The 20,758-nt window shown below is 48.6% G+C and overlaps 1 protein-coding gene across 2 annotated transcripts in view; it reads right to left on the bottom strand.

Annotated features, from left to right (window-relative positions):
- Window positions 1-20,758, bottom strand: part of ASTN2 (astrotactin 2) — a 708,908-nt gene that overhangs the window by 158,589 nt on the left and 529,561 nt on the right. For both annotated transcript variants that reach the window (XM_075015031.1, XM_075015030.1), the window contains 2 exons: window positions 5,336-5,469; window positions 3,600-3,748 (listed from right to left, as the gene is read on the bottom strand). In XM_075015031.1, coding sequence (XP_074871132.1) covers window positions 3,600-3,748; window positions 5,336-5,469 — 283 coding nt within the window. The remainder of the gene's footprint in view (window positions 1-3,599; window positions 3,749-5,335; window positions 5,470-20,758) is intronic.

The raw sequence follows: 20,758 nt of genomic DNA, 5'->3' as shown, positions 1-20,758 counted from the left end.
TGTTGGGATTAGACACTGGAGACTTGGGGGACAGGCAGAGGGCCAGATGCAATACAGGGGCAAACCCTGACATGCAGCCAGAGGGTGGGCTGCTGCAGTGCTAGCAGAGGGAACTGCCAGGAATCACAATATTAGGAGGCTATAACTCTAATTTTTCTTTTAAAAATACAGATTATCTGTCCACACTCCAGGCCTAGAGATCTTGGGAATGAACTCCAGCAGCATCGAGAGCACAGCTGTTATGATGACTATGCTGCTACAAGAACTCGGTAGTCTCCTTGGGGTGGGGGTTGGGGGCAGTGGAGGGAGATGGGAGGCAGCTGCCCTAGTGACAGCAAAAGAAGTGGAGAAATCTCAGTTGGTCCAAAACAGAGGCACAGATTTTCCAGAGGTTTCCCGGTTTTAGGTGTTTGCTACGGATTCAGTGTGACAGCCACTCAGAGCCTGTGGTGATGGGCAGCAGTATAAGAAAGCAAGAGAAAGAGAGACACTAGATGGGAGATTCCCAGGGGGTCATTCTCTGATGAGCTGCTCACTTATGAGTCCAAATGTAGGCAGCACGAGCTGCAGCTACTCAGCACCTTTTGGGGGGGAGGGACAGCTCAGTGGTTTGAGCATTGGCCCACTAAACCCAGGATTGTGAATTCAGTCCTTGAGAAGGCCATTTAGGGATCGGGGCAAACAGATGTCAGGGAGGGTGCTTGGCCCTGCCAAGAGGGCAGGGGACTGGACTAGATGACCTCCTGAGGTCCCTTCCAGTCCTAGGAGATATGTATCTCTAATTACATACATGTACACACACTATTTATATAACCAGGCCCCCTGGTGCCTCCAGTTAGATGACGAAAAGTCAAGGCATCCAAACTTAGTATCCCACAGGCCTGGAGAGGGCTTGAGAAAGAAGGAGAGAACATCTGCTTACAAACAACTGAGAAAAGTGAGAACTCTGCGCTTTGCTCCATTTTTGTTTCAATGTGAGTGTAGTTTGCGTGGATTGCTTGTTGTTTTGGTTTACTGTGTGTTCAGAATTAGCACAATGTCCAGGAGCGGAGCGAGCATCATACAGTTCTTGGGAGTGATTTTTTTCACGTGTCAAACACATGGCAGTAATCACCATCATCATCATCATCATCATCATCTGTATTTCCTGCTGTAGCTGCCACGTGCAGTTCCAGACACATCAAAGGAGAAGCCCCCTGTTTTTGGTGTTGCCTCACCTGATGAATGTGCAAGCAATCTGGAATCTTCATCCACCACACAGCATTTCCTTTAGCCAGTTGCTTCCCTTTTCCATCACTAGAGGTTCCCCCTTCAAGGCAAAGAACAAACCTGCCATGCTTGGAAACTAGAACCATATGTCAGGAGCTCCAGCTGCACGGGGTAGTTTTGGAAATGGAAGTTAGTGATAAGCCGGGAGGGAAACTTACATTAGGACAGGCCTGAAGGGAAGGGCACCAGTTCGAGAGCCCACAGTGAAGGCTCTCACGTGATCAGTGACCTCAGAAGAATGCACTCATCTTTCCTGTTTTGATAGAATACAGACTAACACGGCTATCTCTCTGTTACTGCTCATCCATCCTGTGACAATGAAAACCTAGCCTCTGCAGGACAGACACTTAGTAATGAGGGTCATACAAATCTGAGGCAGAGAGAGAGAGAGAGAGAGAGAAATCTAACAGAAGAACAAAAGGGACCAAAATTCTGCTGATATAATCTGTTGCAGCTTCATTGCTTGTGCCAGTTTACACTGGAAGAGAGTCTGGCCCATAGGTTCTCATAAAATTACAGAATGAACAACCTTCTCCTACCCCCGATATCCACCAGCCACTAATAGGGATTGCCCCGTCCAGCCGAGAGCAGCGTTTGGTGCTGAAGGATGACAGTGAGGGGGTGTTTCTGATGGAATCATCACACATTCAGAATCCCAGGTTCCTGTGACTCTCATCCTCCCACAGTCATGACCAGGTGTCTTCTACCCATTGCAGCCAGGGGAACATTACCTCCACCCCTGTGGTGTGTGGGCCAGCTCCCAGCCCTGCTCTGAAAAGCCACTGGACCAGTCTCTGCTAAAGGGACCAGGCCACACAGGGGAAAGGGAATGGTTTCTGAAGAAGCCCCTCTGCAGTCAGTAGCCTGTGGCTTGGCATACCCTCACACAGGTCCTGCCCACTGGAATGCAAAGGTGTGCCAAAGGTGGAGCCGTGTCTAACAGTGACAGGGGCAGGGTCTGACAGGGGCACATGAGTGTTCTGAGGGCGCTGCGCCTGTGCCAAAGCAGAAGCAGTTGTGAAGTAACTGTCTCAGAACCAGCTGGCCTCTAGCGGTCTACAGTGACCAGCGCAAGTGCAGTGGGCATCTCTCTTCAGGTGTCACGGAGAAACTCAATCCAACTGGGAGCCTTTCAGAGTGATGCCCACCAGCCAGCCCCGTTCCTTGCATGTCTACAGAGCATGGTCTGGTGCAGGGATGGCCAACCCGCACCTCCCAAGCCCCAGTGCTTGGTGGAACAAGTGCGTAGCAGCTGCGGCTCAGGCAAATTGCCAGTATCGAGTCTGAGTGGGAGCCTGGGGGTGCCTAGCTCTGGGGGAGGGGGAGGGCATTATATATATTAATTAATTTAATAATTCATTTTTATCTAGCTGTCTCTCTATATTATATCTATAGTATTGATAGATAAGACAAAAATAAGTATATAATGCATGGCTCTTTGCACTCTTTGCACATGGACCTTTGCACTCTGTCCACAGCTTAGTCTCTCACTGATTGACCACCCCTGGTCTAGTGCGACTTACAGTGGTGGTGCCTAGCCCTGGATCACACTGACAAGGGTAGCCTCCTGGAGGTGCTCAGACGACAGTCGTACGATAAGCATGGGATGGAGAAGTAGACATCACTGGAAAAACAAATATAAACAGCCCCCTCCACATGTACACCCCTGGCCTGTGAGATTTGCAATGCAACGTTTCAGGGAAAGCCTGCGACGGAGAGAAACGCTCGCATGCACCATGGCTTTTCACTTTCATGATTAAATAAACTTGAAACCCTTCATTAACTGCAATAGAAGGAACTCTGCCTGGGTTTCTCACCAAGCAGCACTAGCGCTGCAGCTTTCAACACCTTTGAGGATATATTTCAGAATACATCATTACTAATTACTCATTCAGACCCATCAACAAGTTTCACATCCTTTCTCCCGACCCACAGGCCCCTGAATCATAGTCTGAGTCTCAGCCAAAACGAGCCTCAGGGGACTGGGTCCAGGTTCGGTATTTACAGCTATAGAAACTTTGCACAGCTCTAGCTGATGTCTTTTAGTTTTGTGTGGGTTGCCCAGTGATTACAACGGAAGGTAATTCTGAAATGCAGTAACTTGTCTGCAGTTGCCCAACACTCTTCCAAGTAACAGAAACTACCAAGACCCTTACCAGCCACTCCCAATGAAGGAGGTTTGACTCTGTGCTCCAGACAGTGTCTGCACTACACACCATTCTGTCCAAAGATGACAAAATCCTGAGGATGGAGATCACACCCATCTGCAGTCAGGAGTCCAAGGCACAGAATCAGTTACATTGCTGTGAAACTTCCTTGTCCTCACCTACCTGTGTAGAGGTCAGTGTCCGTGTACTCATCAACTTTCTTGTGCTGCAGGATGTAGTCTGAGACCTTTGTCCCAATTGCAGGCTGGACATCCAACCACTCCAGAGAGACCACCGTGCTGGAGGGCTCTACGCTGGGAGACAAGCGCAACCTGGGCAGGGCACAAACAAAGCAGAGCTCCAGCAGATCAGCTTGCATGCTAAGGAAAGCAAGGTTGTTCATGAACAGGAGACACAAGCGGATGGTAGGAAGGGGAGAGAGGAAAACACAAGAAAGGAAACTTTCAGCTGGATGTCTGCCAGGTGGAGTCAGAGCCTGTCCCCTGATTAACCTTGGCCTTGCAACTCCTTCTGAATCAGCATCTCTGTGCTAGCATTTCTATTGTGGAGTCAGGGTGCCTCAACTCATCCCACCTGGAGGGCTCTCCCCATTCTCAGTTAGCATCCACAGAACTACTACTACTAGATCAGAGCCCAGAGGAAATTTGGCTCAGTGACCCTATGGAGAATGGACGTCCACCAGCCTGAGTGAAAGAGGACAGCAGGGAAGTCAAAGGTTCCCTCTGAATCTCCCTGCAACCGGCTGATTTCAAATGGATTGGGTAGAAGGGGAGAGACTCTAGCCCAGAATGTGCATGAATGGGAGCGAAGGACTGCAAGAGTGAGGGGGAGCATGCCCAGGAGTGTGCATGGGTGTGTGCTTGACCGAGTATGAGCATGAGTGAGCAAAACAGAGAGATGTACAGGTAAGATGTGAGAGTTGTGGTGTGTGGGAGTATTTGTATGAGGTTCAGAGAGAGGGTCCGATTCTTTGTTGATGTTGCGAAGGCCAAGACTATAAATGGGCTCAAAAAAGAAGTCGGTAAGTTCACGGAGGAGAGGTTCATCAACAGCTACTATCAAGGATGGGCAGGGCTGATGGCCCAAGCCTCTGGTCATCAGAGACTGGGAGTGGCAGGGATCACTGGGTCACTTGGTGCTTGTCTGTGCTGTTCATTCCCTCTGGGGCACCTGACATTGGCCACGGCTAGAAGACAAGATACTGGGCTAGATGCCCCTCCGGTCTGACTTAGTCTGGTGGTTCTTATTTGCCTAGAATCACAGGCATTTAAGAGACTGTGGGACGCTGTCTAGTCCAGTCGCCTGCAATCATGGCAGGACCGATTACACCACCATCTTCACTGACACCAACGCAACAGAGGTGTATGAAATGCCCCCAGATCAGAATTGTACATCCTTTGCATGGCACTCTGTGACAACACAAGGTGCCCTAAGGCTACTGTCTGGGCTCCAAGAGTAAAAGTGCAGCTGCTGAATTCAGGCTGGGCAATCAATGCAGGCTGGGGATACTGACTTGCTAAAATGAAGCTCTCTTCCTCGTGGAGAACTGGAGCCAGTCTCTCTTCCTGCTGTATCAGCTAATTCCCCATCAGTTCGCTCCTGCTTTGTTCCCGCTCTGACACGCCACAATGAAGTGTGTTGCAGTTCCATTTCTTTTACCATTTTAAAGCCCATTCTGCCAGCCATGACTGAAAACAAAACACAAACCTCCCAGGGCCACAGCCAGCATCAGGATATCTGAAAGGACTTGGTTACATGGCAAGATGCACTGGACTTAGGACTTGGGTTTGAATCCAGGAGCCAGGAGTCAACTGTGGGTAAAGCCATGTAACTCAGAAGGGGACTGACATCATGCTCACCACACCACACCACAGACGCCATTCACGAGAAATACATACACAGGCTGCGGGAGAGGACTGCAGTTTGGGAGTCCATTCTCATCGAAGGCATTGAGGTCACACCTGCACCAATCCTCGATAACGTCTCCTTTCCCTGAGCACCAGTATGAGCTCATCAGGGCTCCCCTGAAGGCCTGGAAAGTTTTATCAAAAAGAAACAAACATGTCAATGCTTAAAGCTTGGGGAAAACAGCTACCACGTAGTCCTCATCCTGCCCCAATGATCATGGTAATGGCATTATAACCAGAAAAGATGGAGGGGACTGTGGAAGTGGCAGGTCTGGTTTTAAATCCCAGCTCTGACACATACTTCCTGTGTCTTTAGGAAAGTTATTTAATCTCAGGGCTTCATCTCCCTGCATCTATACAATCGGGGTAATGATTTTGTCTTGACTGCTTAGTATCTCCTCTCCTTCCAGCCGGATCTCTCTCTTACTACATGTCTGTACAGTCTTCTGATACATCAAAGGGGCCCTGAGGTCCCCTGGCACTCTTTTGCAGGAGCACAGGGATGACACCAATCTGAGTAAGCTTGGGCTCCCTTTATCTCACCTGTATTTTCACCAGGATGTACTACTGTTCTTTATTTCCTACTTTAAATGTCCCTTATGCTCCACCTCAGAGCTGACTGCATTTCAAAGGTGAGGAAATAGACCCCTGAAGAAAGAGTACCCAAGGACCGTCATCCATGCTCTGCTCACACATTCCTGACTCTTATGAGCAGTGCAACTGAAGCGATTACTCACTGCAATAACAATTGCAGGACTAAGTACCTTGGTTTGTAAAACCAGAAGAGCTTATACAAAGCACTTCAGGGACTGCATCCGATAGTGATTATTAATTAACTTATTGTTATTAACTAATTAATTATTACTTATTATTAATTATTACTTCCCAAAATCCACAAACCTGGAAACTGCGGACGCCCTATTATTTCAGGTATTGGCACCCTCACCATTGGACTATCTAGTTACTTGGACTCCCTCCTCAAACCCTATGTCACCAACACTCCCAGCTATCAACGAGATACCACCAGCTTCCTGAGGAAATTACAAAACATTGGAAAAGTTCCTGACAACACCATCCTTGCCACCATGGATGCAGAGGCTCTGCACACTAATATTCCACACGAAGACGGTTTATAAGCAATCAGGAATACCATCGCTGACGTCACCACAGCCAATCTGGTGTTTGACCTCTGTAACTTTGTTATCACCAACGATTACTTCCGATTTGGGGACAATTTATACCTCCAGATTTGTTGAACTGCTATGGGCATCCGCATGTCCCCACAATATTCTAATACATTTATGGCTGACCTGGAACAATGATTCCTCAGCTCTCGTCCCCTATTACGCCTCTTCTACTTACGATACATTGGTGACATCTTTATGATTTGGACTCTAGAAGAATTCCACAGAGACTTTAACAATCTGCACCCCATTATCAACTTACGCCTCAACTACTCCACGTGAGAGATGCATTTCCTGGACACTACACTACAAATCAAGGATGGCCTTATCAGTACCACACTTTACCGGAAACCCACTGATCGCTATACTTACCAACATGCTTCTAGCTTCCATCCTGCACACATAACTAGATCATTGTTTACAGTCAAGCCCTTAGGTACAATCGCATTTGCTCTGATGCTACTGACAGAGACTGAAAACTACAAGATCTTTACCAAATATTCATAAACCTGAATTACCCACCATGAGAAATAAATAAAAAAAAAAAAATCGGCAGGACCAGACGAATACCCAGAGACCAGCTATTTCAAGATAGGCCCAAAAAAGCCAAGAACAGAACACCACTGGTCATCACCTACAGCCCCCAACTCAAACCACTGCAACACATTATTAAAGACATACAACCTATCCTTAATCGGAATGCCACACTCCAGAAGACCCTAGGTGACAGGCCTGCTCTCCCCTACAGACATCCTCCCAACCTTATGAGGATTCTCACCAACAACCATAGTCTATACCACAGGAACAGCAGTCCTGGAACTTTTCCTTGCAACAAGGCCCGTTGCCAGCTTTGTCCACATATCTATTCTGGAGATACCATCACTGGACCTAACCAGGTTATTCACAGAATCACGGGCACATTCTCATGTTCCTCAACTAGCATCATATATGCCATCATGTGCCAACAATGCCCAGATGCTTTGTATACTGGACAGACTTCAAACTCTCTTAGACAAAGAATTAATGGGCACAAAACAGACATGAAAACACTCCTGATCCACAAACCGATCAGCCAGCATTTTAATGGAGTGGGCCATTCTGTTAATGACCTGAAGGTTTGTGTCTTACTGAAGAGGAATTTTCACAACAGTTTGAAAAGAGAGGCTGCTGATCTCTCTTTCATATTCAAATTCATCACATTAACACGTGGTTTGAACCGTGATGGGAAATTTTTAGGTCATTATAGGGGCTCTTCTGCATTCTTGGTTTAATCTAATTCTTGACTACCTCCTGCTTCTGCCCCTCTACTCTCTGATTTGCTCACCTTGATAATATTTTTCTGATTTGTCAAACTTGATTACTGTTTTTGGTTCTCTGTGCCTTAAAAATTGAGTCTGTTCTGGTACAGCTATGGGCTGAAGAAGTAAGTCTGTCCCATGAAAGCTCATCACCTAATAAATTATTTTGTTAGTCTTTAAAGTGCTACTGGAGTGCTTTTTTGTATTCATAGTATATAGACTAGCAGGGCTTTCCCTCTATTACTATTAATACCCAAGCACTATGGGAACTCCTCACTGCAGCTCCTACCACCTCAGAGGACTGATACTATGATATGAGCCCCATGGGCAAGGGTGCACAAGCCCATTCCCATGGAACAAATGCTGGGATTGGGCCCTAGAGTAGTCAAGATGAAATCATGTTTTAAAAGTCTAATTTCCTTTGAATCTATTCCTGATGGCTGTTTACTTTTTGCTTTTTGTTCAAGTTAGGACGGACTCAGCAACCAAAATAGGAAGAGGAGCCATTTTTTTTTTGAATTCAGTAAAAAAAAAAAACCTCAATAATTCAAGAGCCGTAATGCATGTGAATACGAGACAGTCCTTAATAAATGACGTCAAATCATACTTTTGGTAACCTCTATTTTAAGAACAGCGCACACAATGATTTGTAATGTGATACATGTTTACTGCAGAATGTTCACAAACTTTTTGCATGTTCTATTTCCTCGCACTTTACATGTGTGTTTGTACCGCTGTCTTCCTGACTATCACTACTGAACCCGCTTTAGTTATGTCAATTTTACTTCACATTTAATTTCACTTTTCTTTTTTAAAATGCACATTGCCCTTCATAGCAAGAATTCTACAAGCTTCCTTTTCCTTTTCAAAATCAAGACTTTATTAGCAACAAGACCAAAACACAGATTGTATCCCACAATGTGCTGCACATATTAAAGGGGGAGTTAGCCAATGTTTTGAGACCACACATTGCTTGCTATTTAGATATGAGTTGTTCACTGTTGCGCTTTAAGGCGTTCACCATTCATCAAAAACAATCAGGATTTTTTTTTAACTTTGCAGTTATAGGGCTGATTGTCACAAAGAGATCCTTAAAGAACTGCATGCAGCTCCAGAGCCACAGGTCGCAGACCCCTGAGTTGGATGAAGAGACAAAACAGGTCAGTTTCATGGCCTGATTCTCACGCACCTGTCCCATGCTGTTGGTGTTGAGCTGCTAATACTCTGGAGGAATGCCTAAACCAAAGCCAGCACCCTGCTCTAGTGACTCACAGCTGTGACTGGGTCTTAGGAAACCTGGATTCTAGCGCTATGAGCCCCTCCCAGTTGCTGTGTAAACTCTTTACTTCTGTTGCCTTTCCCATCCTTTGTCAGGCTTGTCTACTTGGACAGCAGGTGTCTTTGGCAGGGGCTGTCTCTAAATATGTGAATGTACAGCTCCTAGCACCATGGTGCTCCAACTTCAGCTGGGGTCTCTTAAGAGCTGCTACAATAACAAACCCCTGACTTCACTCTAATTACCTTTTAAAAATCAATTCATTTTTGCAAGTCCTTTTCCAATTTATTAGAAGCCCTCCTTTCTGGACCCCAAAAAACTGAAGAATGCTCCCTTTACACCTAACAGCTCTACCAGCTTTCCTCACTCCAGCTGGTACTTATCAGACAAAACCCTGTTAACTTAAACCCCTGCTATTTCATCCCCTTCCAATCTCTGTCAGTGTCAGACAGCAGATGCCTGGCCCACATGATATGACTAACTCTCCAAATCCCTCCTTGGGGAGGACAAGGATGGCTTCAGCAGACTTGGCATTTAACACGACACTGTAGTAAAAACACCTTCTGCAAACCCTTTACAGAAGTAAGGGTATAAATAGAGCCATACATCACACTCTGTTGTTTGGGATTTTGTCCATTTCCCCAAACACACAACCAACCACCTACATAACAAGGTGACTTGAGTCACCGCCATCCGCAGTACGTTGTCTTCCAGACATTTATTAAACATTCCCATTAAGAAAAGTGGGGGGCACAGAGTAAGATAGAGCAAAGAGTGAGAAAGTGCACCATTATCTTTTGGATCGTAAGTGAAAGCCTATAAGCAGAAAGGACATTGTCAGGTAATTAGAGAATGTCTAGAAGAGACTGATCAGATGCATGCGAATGAACTGTCCCACGCTGCAACCACACGATCATCTCCCAACTGAGGCATTACCCAGGGAAACTGCTGTCACACGCATGACAAGGAACTGATGGAACCGACGAGGGTAAAGGCAAAACCACATCAGACTCACTGCATAAGTCAGAGTTTGTGTGTGGGGCAGGGGGCGGGGAGCTGCACTTCTGACCTAGGTAATGATGCCACCAAGGCCTGCCCACGAGGATTCTTTCTAAATGGGGCCACTGCTCCGATGGGATTTCCTAAAAAGACGATAAAACTGATAAATGGGTGTTGAAAAAAGCCAAGGGAGGGAGAGACGGTTGGATTCCCAGGGGGGTTTCAGAAGACACGGAGCTGGGAGTTCTCTGCAGCCAGGCCAGGAAGCAGGAAAGGAAGGCATTAGATCATCCTTGGCCTTTGAACACCTACGGCCGCTCCCTGTGATGTGTCCCATGACAGACACTGTTTACACTTTACAGCTCCCTGCTGGCCCATAGGGGTGCAGGCTCCCCTCACATCTCCAGCCACCAGAGAGAGCCTGTGATGGGGCTGGAGGGAGTGGGGCCATGTGCACAGATCGTCTGGGAGCACAGCCCCAGGTGGAGCTGAAAGAGAGAAACCACCTGAGCCAGGACCCAACCAGAAATCAGGGTTCCCTGAGCTCAACATCCGCCAGCACTAGAGTGCCCAGAGGCCCTGGCTTTAAAGGGACAGTCCTTCCTGGCAGTGTCCCTCCTTTCTGTATAGAACAGGCCAATCTGGCTGTATTTTCTGTCTCTCCCCTCCTACCCCTACTGGTGGGTTCAGCTGCTGGCCAGACCCTTCCCTACCCACCTGTGGGTGTGCTGGGGGAGAGGTCTAGTGGTGGATGATGTGGGTGTGCTAGGCTGGCGGCTAAGCACAGCTGCAGCGTGCGGGGCCAGGTGCTCCCCCTGCTGGTCCATCAGTGCAGTCCCTGCTGTGGGCCTCCTGTTGGCCTGCTGGCCCCCTCCACTGCCTGGTCCGTTTCCAGCCAGCACTGGCTTCTTGCTGGGGTGAGGGCAGGAGTAACCCACACACCTGTGTGGTTCACTGTTCCCTGTAGCAGCACCTAGAGAATAAGTGTTCTCCACAGCCTAGGCTGAGAGCCAGCTGGTCTTTAGTGCAAACTGTAGAGGTTTGTGTCTCCTGTGGGCAGTTACACAGACAGGTGGTGGATGGTCATGTGTCCACCCTGCTTCCCATCAACATGCCCTTTACATGCCTTCCCCTCTCACCGGCCTCTTACTGCTGTGCTTCCTCACCTCTTCCATACCCCCCTCCCATCCTGTGGGCCATATCCTGCTCCCAGCACTGTGCAGAGAACCAGTCCCTTGTCAATCATTCAGTTCACTAACAGCTATGGCTGGCAGGCTCCTTACTTCTCCTGCCGGCTGTGGCTGGGCTGGCACCCAGAGAAAGCTCAAACCCTATGGTCCAAGGTGGTGGCCAGGAGGAACCAAGCCTTGCATGTGCCCCACCCTGCAAAGCTCGCGGCTGGGGAAGCTTCTCAGATCCTCAGCTAAGCTCTGCAGTACAGAGAAGAAGCTATTTCCAGCCTGTTTGTGCTCCAGTCCTGCAGGGTCCACAGCAGCCCCCCAGGCTTCACACCGCCACCGCAGGGCTGCTCTGTCCCCTTGGCACTCTCTCCTCCCGAGCCACCTCTCTGGGTAAGCTTGCTGAAACCCCCCCACCCCCCGGCCCAAGACAGTTTCTCTGAGTTCTGGAGCACAATGCATCCTTAGGGCTTAACCCCTTCTTGACCATGCTTTAGCCAGGGAACATGAGGTGGCTGGGTTATAGGGTATAACCAGGAAGGCCAAAGCGCAGCTGTAGCTGTAGCTAGTAAGGGATGTGCAAGGGAACAAGACAAGTCTCCACAGGCATGTTAGCAACAAGATGGCCGTCCGGGAAGGTGGGGGACTCTTAGTGAATGAGGGAGGTAACCTAGTGACAGAAGATGTGGAAAACGCTAAAATAATCCACACTTTTTTTTCCCCGTCTTCACAGACAAGGTCAGCTCCCAGACTGCTGCATGAATCAGCACAACATGGGAAGCAGGTAGGCAACCCTCGGTCATTAAAGAACACCTTAATAACTATTTAGAAAAGCTGGACATACACTAAATCGTAGTGATGGATCTAATGCATCGGAGGGTGCTGAAGGAGTTCACTGATGTGATTGCAGAACTATCCGCCATTATCTTTGAAAACTCCTGATGACTGGGGGAGTTCCCACATGATTGGAAAATGGCAAATGTAGTGTCCATCTTTGAGAAAAGGAAGGAGAATCCAGGGAACTACAGACCAGCCAGCCTCACCTCAGTCCCTGGAAAAATCATGGAGAAGGGGCTCCTCAAATAATCCATTTTGAAGCCCTTGGAAGAGAGGAAAGTGATCAGAAATAGTCAACATGGAAGCACCAAGGGCAAGTCATACCTGACCAACCTGATTGCCTTCTATGACAAAGTAACCAGCTCTGGTGATATGAGGAAAGTGGTGGACATGATATACCTTGACTTTAGCAAAGCCATTGATATGGTCTTCCATATAATTCTGGTCAGCAAGTTAAAGAAGTATGGATTGGATAAATGGACTGTAAGTTGGATAGATCTTGAGGCTCAATGGGCAGTGACCAATAGCTCAATGTCTGGTTGGAGGCTGGTATCAAGCGGAATGCTCCAATGGTCAGTTCTGGGGTGGGTTTTATTCAACATCTTTATTAATGAGCTGGATGAAGGGATGGATTGCACCCTCAGCAAGTTCACAGATGGCACTAAGTTAGGGGGAGAGATACACATACGGGAAGTTAGGGATAGGGTCCAAAATGACCTAGACAAATTGGAAGACTGGGCCAAATAAAATCTGTTGAAGTTCAACAAGGAGAAGTGCAGAGTTCTGCACCTAGGATGGAAGAATCCCAAACACAGTACATGCTGGGGACTGACTGGTTAAGCAGCAGTTCGAAGCTGGATATGAGTCAACAGCCAAGAACGCTAACAGCATATTGGGGGGCATTAACAGGAGCATTGCCAGCAGATCTAGGGAAGAGATTATTCCCCTTTACTCAGCACTGGTAAGGCCACATCTGGAATACTGTGCCCAGTTCTGCATCTCCCCCCAACCCCTTTATGGAAAGGATGTGAACACACTGGAGAGAGTTCAGTGGAGGGCAACAAAATGATTAGGGGGCTGGAGCACATGACTTATGAGGAGAGGCTGAGGGACTTGGGCTTATTTAGTCTACAGAAAAGAAAAGTGATGGGGATTTGATAGCAGACTTTGACGTCCTGAAAGGGAGCTCTAAAGAGGATGGAAAGAGGCTGTACTCAGTGGTGACACACAGGAGAACAAGGATCAATAGTCTCAAGTTACAGAGGGAGAGGTGTAGGCTGGATATTAGGAAGAACTACTTCACCAGGAGGGCGGTGAAGCACTGGGATGCCTTACCTAGGCAGGTGGTGGAACCTCCAGGTCTAGAGGTTTTTAAATCCCAGCACCCCACACAGCTCTCCTGCCACTCCCTGTACCCCACATTAATACTGGCCACCTCTGCTCCCCACACTGCTGTCCTCCCATCCCCACTGAACTGCCACCCTACAGCTCTACTGTTCTCAGGCTGTTCCTCTTCACATTTACAAGGCTTGTTCGGTCCCAGAGAACCCACCTACCCACCCACCCAGGCTGCTGTCACGCTGCCATCCAGAGCCCCTCTGTCCCCACATCAAACGCTGCCTCCCAGACACTCTCCCCATACACAACACATGCTGGCTGGGCAGCCCACCTGCCAGCCATGCACCATCACCTCATGCCCGCTGCACCTCCCCCTCCTGCATCTGCCTCGGCACGTCACCAGGCATGGTGCAGCAGGGGTGCATGGGACGTGGTATTTCACCAGAGCGCATGCACAGGGCTTGCACTGCGTCAGAGGTCAGCACCTTGCAGCTCCCCTTTCCCACCAAGGAGGGCTGCTTGCTGGATACTCTGCTCACCTCGTGATGCACCCTCCCCCACCATGCCTGTGCCCTTTAGCCACTTCCAGGAGTTAATGTCTTTTATTGTTTACAGTAAGTCCATGCTGCCCTCCCTAGCCCCATACCCTTTAATTAGATCCTGCAGGTACAGAGCCCTGATCTGCCTTGTGTCAACCTTTACGCAAACAAGGTTAGCCCATCGAAACGTCCTTCAATTCCACTCATTAGGCTGAGCGCACCTACGCGCAGTAACAGAGTTACACCGAGAAACAAAGGGCCCCCCGGCCCTGACAGCAGCCTCTATTCAATTTCCCTGACATTTGTTTATGGAGGAGCAGCTGGCTGACGTCAAACTGAGCTAGGAGAGGCCAGGCGACGGGCTCAGCTGGCAGCCAGTGGGCAGGGTTCACAGCGACTGCACTCAGCTTGTTTTTAATCGGGGCTTCTTGTGAGTGTGTGGTCTGGGGAGCGTGTGCAGAGGAAGAAGGGGGATCAGAGGCAGGGAACGGCTCAGGTGTTTTGGCAAAAACAGGGTGGCTGTGGCAATGATCCAAGTGACTCCTGAAGCCAGGATCCAGCAGGGCCCCACAGCCTCCGGGAATGCTGCATTCCCCTTCCATGCCGCAGCTGTAAAACCAGGGCCTCCAGCACCACCTTGCTCCTCTGGTGCTCCACGTCTACCTTATGGTCCCCACTATAATCTTCCGGGGTTCCCTGATGCCTTCAGGGGACACTGTCATGATACTCAGGGCTCTGCACTGCCCCAGGGCATCCCCGCTGGAAAGCGGGTGCCCAATATTTTGCCATTGCCAGCAGGTGTCCAGTATTTTCTTCTGTGGGACTGCCACGGAACATGCAGCAATTCTCCACTGCTCTGCAGGGATGCAGTCCAGGAGAACCTCTTTGGTGTGGGACTCTGGCTCGCCAACAACAATGGTCCAGCAGGACCACAGATATTGCTGGACCAGAGAGCCCTGGACGGGGCTGACTAAACACCCAACAGGTTGGCGGCTGGAGCCCAGGCAGCACTGGGAGCAGAGCTGGTTTGGCGGATGTGAGGGCCTGGAGCCCAGCCAGAGCTGGGAGTGTAGCTGGTCCCATGGCTGGGTGGAGCAGTGGCCAGGAGTGGAGCAGTGGCCAGGAGTGGAGCTAGGTAGAGGGCGGGGGTGGTAGCCAGGAACCCAGCCAGGGCCAGGAGCAGAGCCGGATTGGCAACCGGTAGGAGGGAGCCTACTGACTGCAGGCAGAGACCATGAGGGGAGACCAGCTACGGGGCTGACAATCCCCCAGGAGAGTCCAGAGGACAGCAGCAGAGGGCCTGGAATTGATCTCCCCTTGTCCAGCAAACTCCTTTGGGGCCTGTCAGGTCTGGAGTATGCTGGAGGAGGAAGGTCCAACTTGTTCCTGATTAGTGGGACCTGCCCAGCTCGTGGAGAATAAGCAACTCAATCTCAGAATATGATAATGATTGTACCCTGAAAGCTGGGCCGTTACCATAAAACCTGGCTTCCTGATTGCTTGCTTTCCCTTTTTGGGGTGTTTAAGAGGGATGCCATGCAGAGCTCTCTTAATTACCCAAAGGTGAAACTCCAATCACTGTAATCCAAACAGTGACCTTCAGCGCAAACAAGGACTGCTTGCAGAGGACAACGGTGGATCAAGACCGGAAGGGCAGAATGGGGGGAGATCTGCCTTGTATCAAACTTGGATTATTGAGCATACCTCCAAACACAGCTGTGCTCAGGCCCCAAGCACCTCTAATACAGCCATGACCCTGGGTGATTGAAGACTATTGCCTCTTTCTGCTCCCTGCCCCAGCTCTGGGTTTGTGCCACTGGGGTTTAATCCCGCAGGAGTCTGCCCCTTCTGGCCCTTGAGACAGATACCTCCTTGCTTTGATGTCTGTGACTGAGAGGTAGTTTCCCTCACTCTACCAAAAGTTGAAGTGCCTTTGTCCTTGACACCACCTCTTAGCCTCGGACTATGGTGTTCAACTAATTCTGAAGGAATAGCCTAGTGCAATGTTTCCCAAAGTGTGGTCCATGGCCCAGTACCAGTCCTGGGGAAAAAAAAAATACCAGTCCTTAGAAAATATGTAAATTATTGCACATGATCCTATTCATTTGGTATGTGTTGTATTTTCCCACGTAATTAAGGTAATAACAGGTTAGGCACTTAAGTATTTTATTTGAATATTTATATTATGTACTATTATTATTGTGAATAAATAATAAACAGTGAAAATGTATTCATTTTTCATTCAATTTTTTATATGTATTTATATTTTTGGGCCACAAAAAAAGTACTGGAAAAAAAATGGATTCCAATTATATCAAGTTTGGGAAACTCAGGCCTAGCAAATTATCTACTTTGTTCTGAAAATATATTTATTGGTCAACACAAGTAGCCACACTCAACCAGCCAACAGCCATGTGTGGCTAGTGGCTAGTGTGTTGGATACCATGGGCCTAGGAAGACTAGCAAGGGAGGCCCAGGGCACCAGGATGTGCTGGTTTAGTGCCCAATCCTGTCAAAGTGCTGAGCAAAGGAAAGTCAGCCGTACTTGAGGGTAACTCAGCATCTCACCTCCATGTTGGAGGAGCCCATGAGGGCCGAGCAATCCCTTCCTAAAAGGCACTGAACGGGCTGTTCCCCTTGCAGGAGCTGGCCGTTCCCTGAACCCTAACCCTGCTCTGAGCCCTCAGGCAAATTTCCCCTTCGTTTTAAAGTATCCAAATTGTATTGGTTCCCTGTGAGTCAGGCCACTTGGTTTACATCCTTCAGTGCCAGAGGGAGATTTATGAGAGGAGAAACTGGCTCAGAAGGTTTACTTTCTAGATGAGGAGTCACACCATTAGATATATAGTGTTATGAATCACAGCAACAGCATCGAATGTGCTCTTAAAGGTATAATAAGACTGACACCCCACACGCACATATGCCCATATAACGGATTGATGGTTTCCCCCACAAGACGGCTACTTTGTTTGTTTTGACGTGAACAAGACATAAAGGGCCATAAAGCCTCATCTTGCTGTATGTTGAGTCTATTCTTAACAAATATTAGGAAAATGAATGACCCACACACCCCATCTATCCCAGACACGAATGCCGATGGGTCTTTCTTCTCTTACTCTTTGTGCTGTGGGGAACACAGGGCTTGTTTAGTTTTTACGGCCCAGGAGCTCTGCAATCGAACACAGAAACGTTTTAACTGCCGCCGACAGTTCAAATCCGGGTGAGAAAGGGAATTATGGAAAGTCACTCCTGTCTGGTGGGATTTTGGTGGTTGCTGGGAGATGACGTGAGAGCTCCAGCCCAGGCCTTAGGGCCTTGAACACAAAGAAAATTCCACCACTGGGTTTTAAGAACAGTGGCCGGATAGCGGGGAAAGAATGCTCTCAACTGTCCCAGTTTTCAGTCCAGCTTTTTCAGAAGGACTCAGCACCCATACTGCAAATCAGGATTAACAAAGCACTCAGAGGGCTGGATGCATGTTGTGAGCTGAGTGGTTCTGAAAATCTGGAGTCATCTGGGGTTGCCAAGGACTGGGAAATCTGGCCTTGCTCACTTTTTGGATCAAAGAACTTTTGTGGTTAGTGCATGCCTCATTTTCAGGAAGAATGACAGAGGCAAATATATGCATGGAGAACAAATGCAGGCAGGTTGAATGCAGAAGTGGATTTCTGTGGGGAAATGAAGGAATCTGGCTATAGACTGTTTGGATGGATTGCTACAATTGAAATTGGCTAGTCTGGTGCATTTTGTGTGTTACGTTGGTTTCCTGGAAAAGCGTCCCAAACCTCAATCTTCGTATTGCCCCAGTGACTGATTTCGTGGCTAGACCAACCTCAGCAATAAAGAATGAGAATCCCATCTTCTTCTCATTACTCCATGGCCTCATTCAAGTGGCAGTAGGGACAGTCCCTTTGCCAGGAGAAATAAGGATAAGGCTGAAAATCAGCACCACTCTCAAAAACCAAGAGGCTCTTCCAAATGAATGATGTATGCAATTAGGGAATCTTTACTGCATCTGACAAAAGGGTGCCACGTTCCTGGTTTCTATTCTTGGTTCTGCTGCTGGTGCATTTGTACACCTGGGTCAGCCGGTTTTGCCCCTCTGTGCCTCAGTTTCTCCACTGGTAATATGGGGATACTCATCCTTCCTGATCACACTGGAGTGCGTGTGATGCTAAAAGGAAGTCATGAGATTCCTCTCTTTGTATCTATCTATCTATCCATCCATCCATTTTGACTATATGTAAGTTGAAGGTTTGCTTTGATGATGGTGAAACAATCAGATGTTGAGAAGAATTCTCCTAGGGAACTGCAGAGGTGACTGATAAAGGAACACCCATATATTAGGCTACGGCTGATCATCCCAAAAGACTCAGGTACAGGTCTGGTCTTTTTATGCCTCCATCAACCTATATGTACTAGTGGACTTTCTACTGTGACTCTCCATTCAATGTCACTTTTCTTCCTGTGCATCAGAAAATCATAGACGACTAGGACTGGAAGGGACCTCAAGGCCACCAAGTCCAGTCCCCTGCACTCATGGCAGGACCAGGCACCATCTAGATCACCTCCAACAGATGTCTGCCTAACCTGCTCCTAAATATCTTGAATGTCAGAGGTTCCACAACCTCCGTAGACAATTTATCTCAGTGCTTAATCACCATGACGCTTCGGCAGTTTTTCCTAATGCCCAACCTTAGCCTCCCTTGCAGCAATTTAACCCCATTGCTTATTGTCCTACATGCCTTGTCTGTACTGTGGAGGCTAGCTACCTCTAGGCCCCATCTGTTAATCTCTGACCTCCCAGGTGTGCCCTGTGACTTGGCTGCATGGTCTCTGATATTACATGCCTTTCCAAGGCATCAATAAGAGGTGCATCAAGGCAACACTAGAAGAATTCCAAAGTAACGTCACATCCCCCTGGAAAGAAGAACCAAGAAGAACCAAGGCCACAGCCCAGTTCTCCCATTCTGAAGCTGCTAACATAGCCAAGACACGAGGGGGCTGAGGGGACTGGAACTCTGGTAGCAGTTTGCCCTTTTGCCAGGATTCACATCACGACTTTCTGAACCATTAACTTAACCTTAGACTCTTTTAACAACACAATCCTCCCTGCCACAGGCAGCTCTGGCTGTGGGAAGAGGAACAAGCAGAGCACTCTATCATGATGGCAGGTCCATTAATGCTACAGGTTTTGACAGCACCAAGCACAAGGGGAGCCTGGTGGGCGACAAGGACCCTTAGTAACTACAGTAATACAAACAGCAGCTTGGGCAAGGATTTCGCTCTTCCATGAGCTAAGGCTCTGTAACGATTAGGGCCAGATAAGCACTTGGCTAGACGGAACTGCCATCTCAGGTCAGACCTTGGCATGCTTACCAACCCTTGCCAGTGAACTGTGGCAACAGTCATGCCATAGCAGTCCTGGCTGCAGAGGGGCCAACGGGCCACATGGTGGGACCGGTAGCAGGACCCTGCGGCTGTGATGTGGCCGGGCCAGGTGGCAGAACCTGAGTTACAATGGTTAACCACTTAACCATTTTACCATCGCTAATTTCAGATCCCAGCCACATGGCTCAATGGGATCCATCCAGCAGGAGATAAATGCTACTCCATGGAAGTTAGAACAGCTAAGAAATGAGACAAAAATAAAGAGCCTCCCAGACCGGGGACTATTTCTAGGATCGTGGAGTTTGCATCTGCAAGTCTGTTCCAGGTTCACAGAAAAGGAAAGAGAAATTCCCTGGCTGTTGTTGGCACGTGACCACATCTTCTAATGCACATACCCTCCTGGTCTCTGGCTGCCTCCCTCGGGGGTGCAGTATCTACTGCAATTCATCCAGTGGAGCAGCTTCAATATTTTGTGAGAAAGGTCAGGGTGCTGGGAAGGGTCCAGGCTGGGCATTGAGCTGGTTTTTATCTTTTATAGGAGCCACAGGAGCAGCAGAGGAAACTGGAAAGCCTGGTGACAGCAGACCACATTCACACTGTAGCACCAATCCCATCCAGGCGAGTCCGCTTGGCTATCACACCTAGAACACAAAGCTCCCTATTATAGCACAACAGGGCAGATGAGAATGGGCCTATTCTCATGTCAGATGTCGACACAATCCACTTCAGGAGAAGGCCTGTGTGGCTGAGCTTTGCACAGTGTATTAATGCACGAATGGTAAGTGCCAATTAACAGATATTATCTAAATACACGCACACCCCCTTCAATAACAACGCTGCCCCCCCGCTCCCTCTCAACCAAGTCCATGGAAAAATAAATTCCTGGCACCAATCTCCCCCGTCTTCAGACTCTGCTTTCGGGAAGTTATCTGCGTGCACAGCATGTTTTCTTTTCTTTCTTAAGTCTGCCTGGCCTCTCGCTTCTGTGAAGTCCAGAGGCACAAGGGCCATAGAGAGCTCGGAGAAGCTGGGGAGCATTGCTGTGTTGCAACCAAGGCCCTGTGAATGCCCATTGTCTTGGCACTGCTGCCAGTCACATGGCCAGATTTCTCCCCTCCTCCCCTAAAACAAGCACCTCCAGGACTCCACAAAAACAGCCCTGAAAAATGTCACCAACGGGAAGAGGCACAAATGTCTACCTGCTTGAACAGACTTCAAGGGGCAAGAGTAAAATATCACACACTTGTTCGCAGACCCTCACAGAAACCCCCCATTGTGGACTTCCAGGTTCCAGGATAGTTGACTGTCAGTAAATCGCCCATCCTGCCCCACCTGTCATCGCTTCCTGCTTCAGCCCTGACCCAGAACACCCCA

Source organism: Carettochelys insculpta, chromosome 21, assembly GCF_033958435.1.
Source record: "Carettochelys insculpta isolate YL-2023 chromosome 21, ASM3395843v1, whole genome shotgun sequence".
Lineage (NCBI taxonomy): Eukaryota > Metazoa > Chordata > Testudines > Carettochelyidae > Carettochelys > Carettochelys insculpta.
Note: the sequence above shows the minus strand (reverse complement) of the source record. Positions and strands in the feature narration are given on the sequence as shown.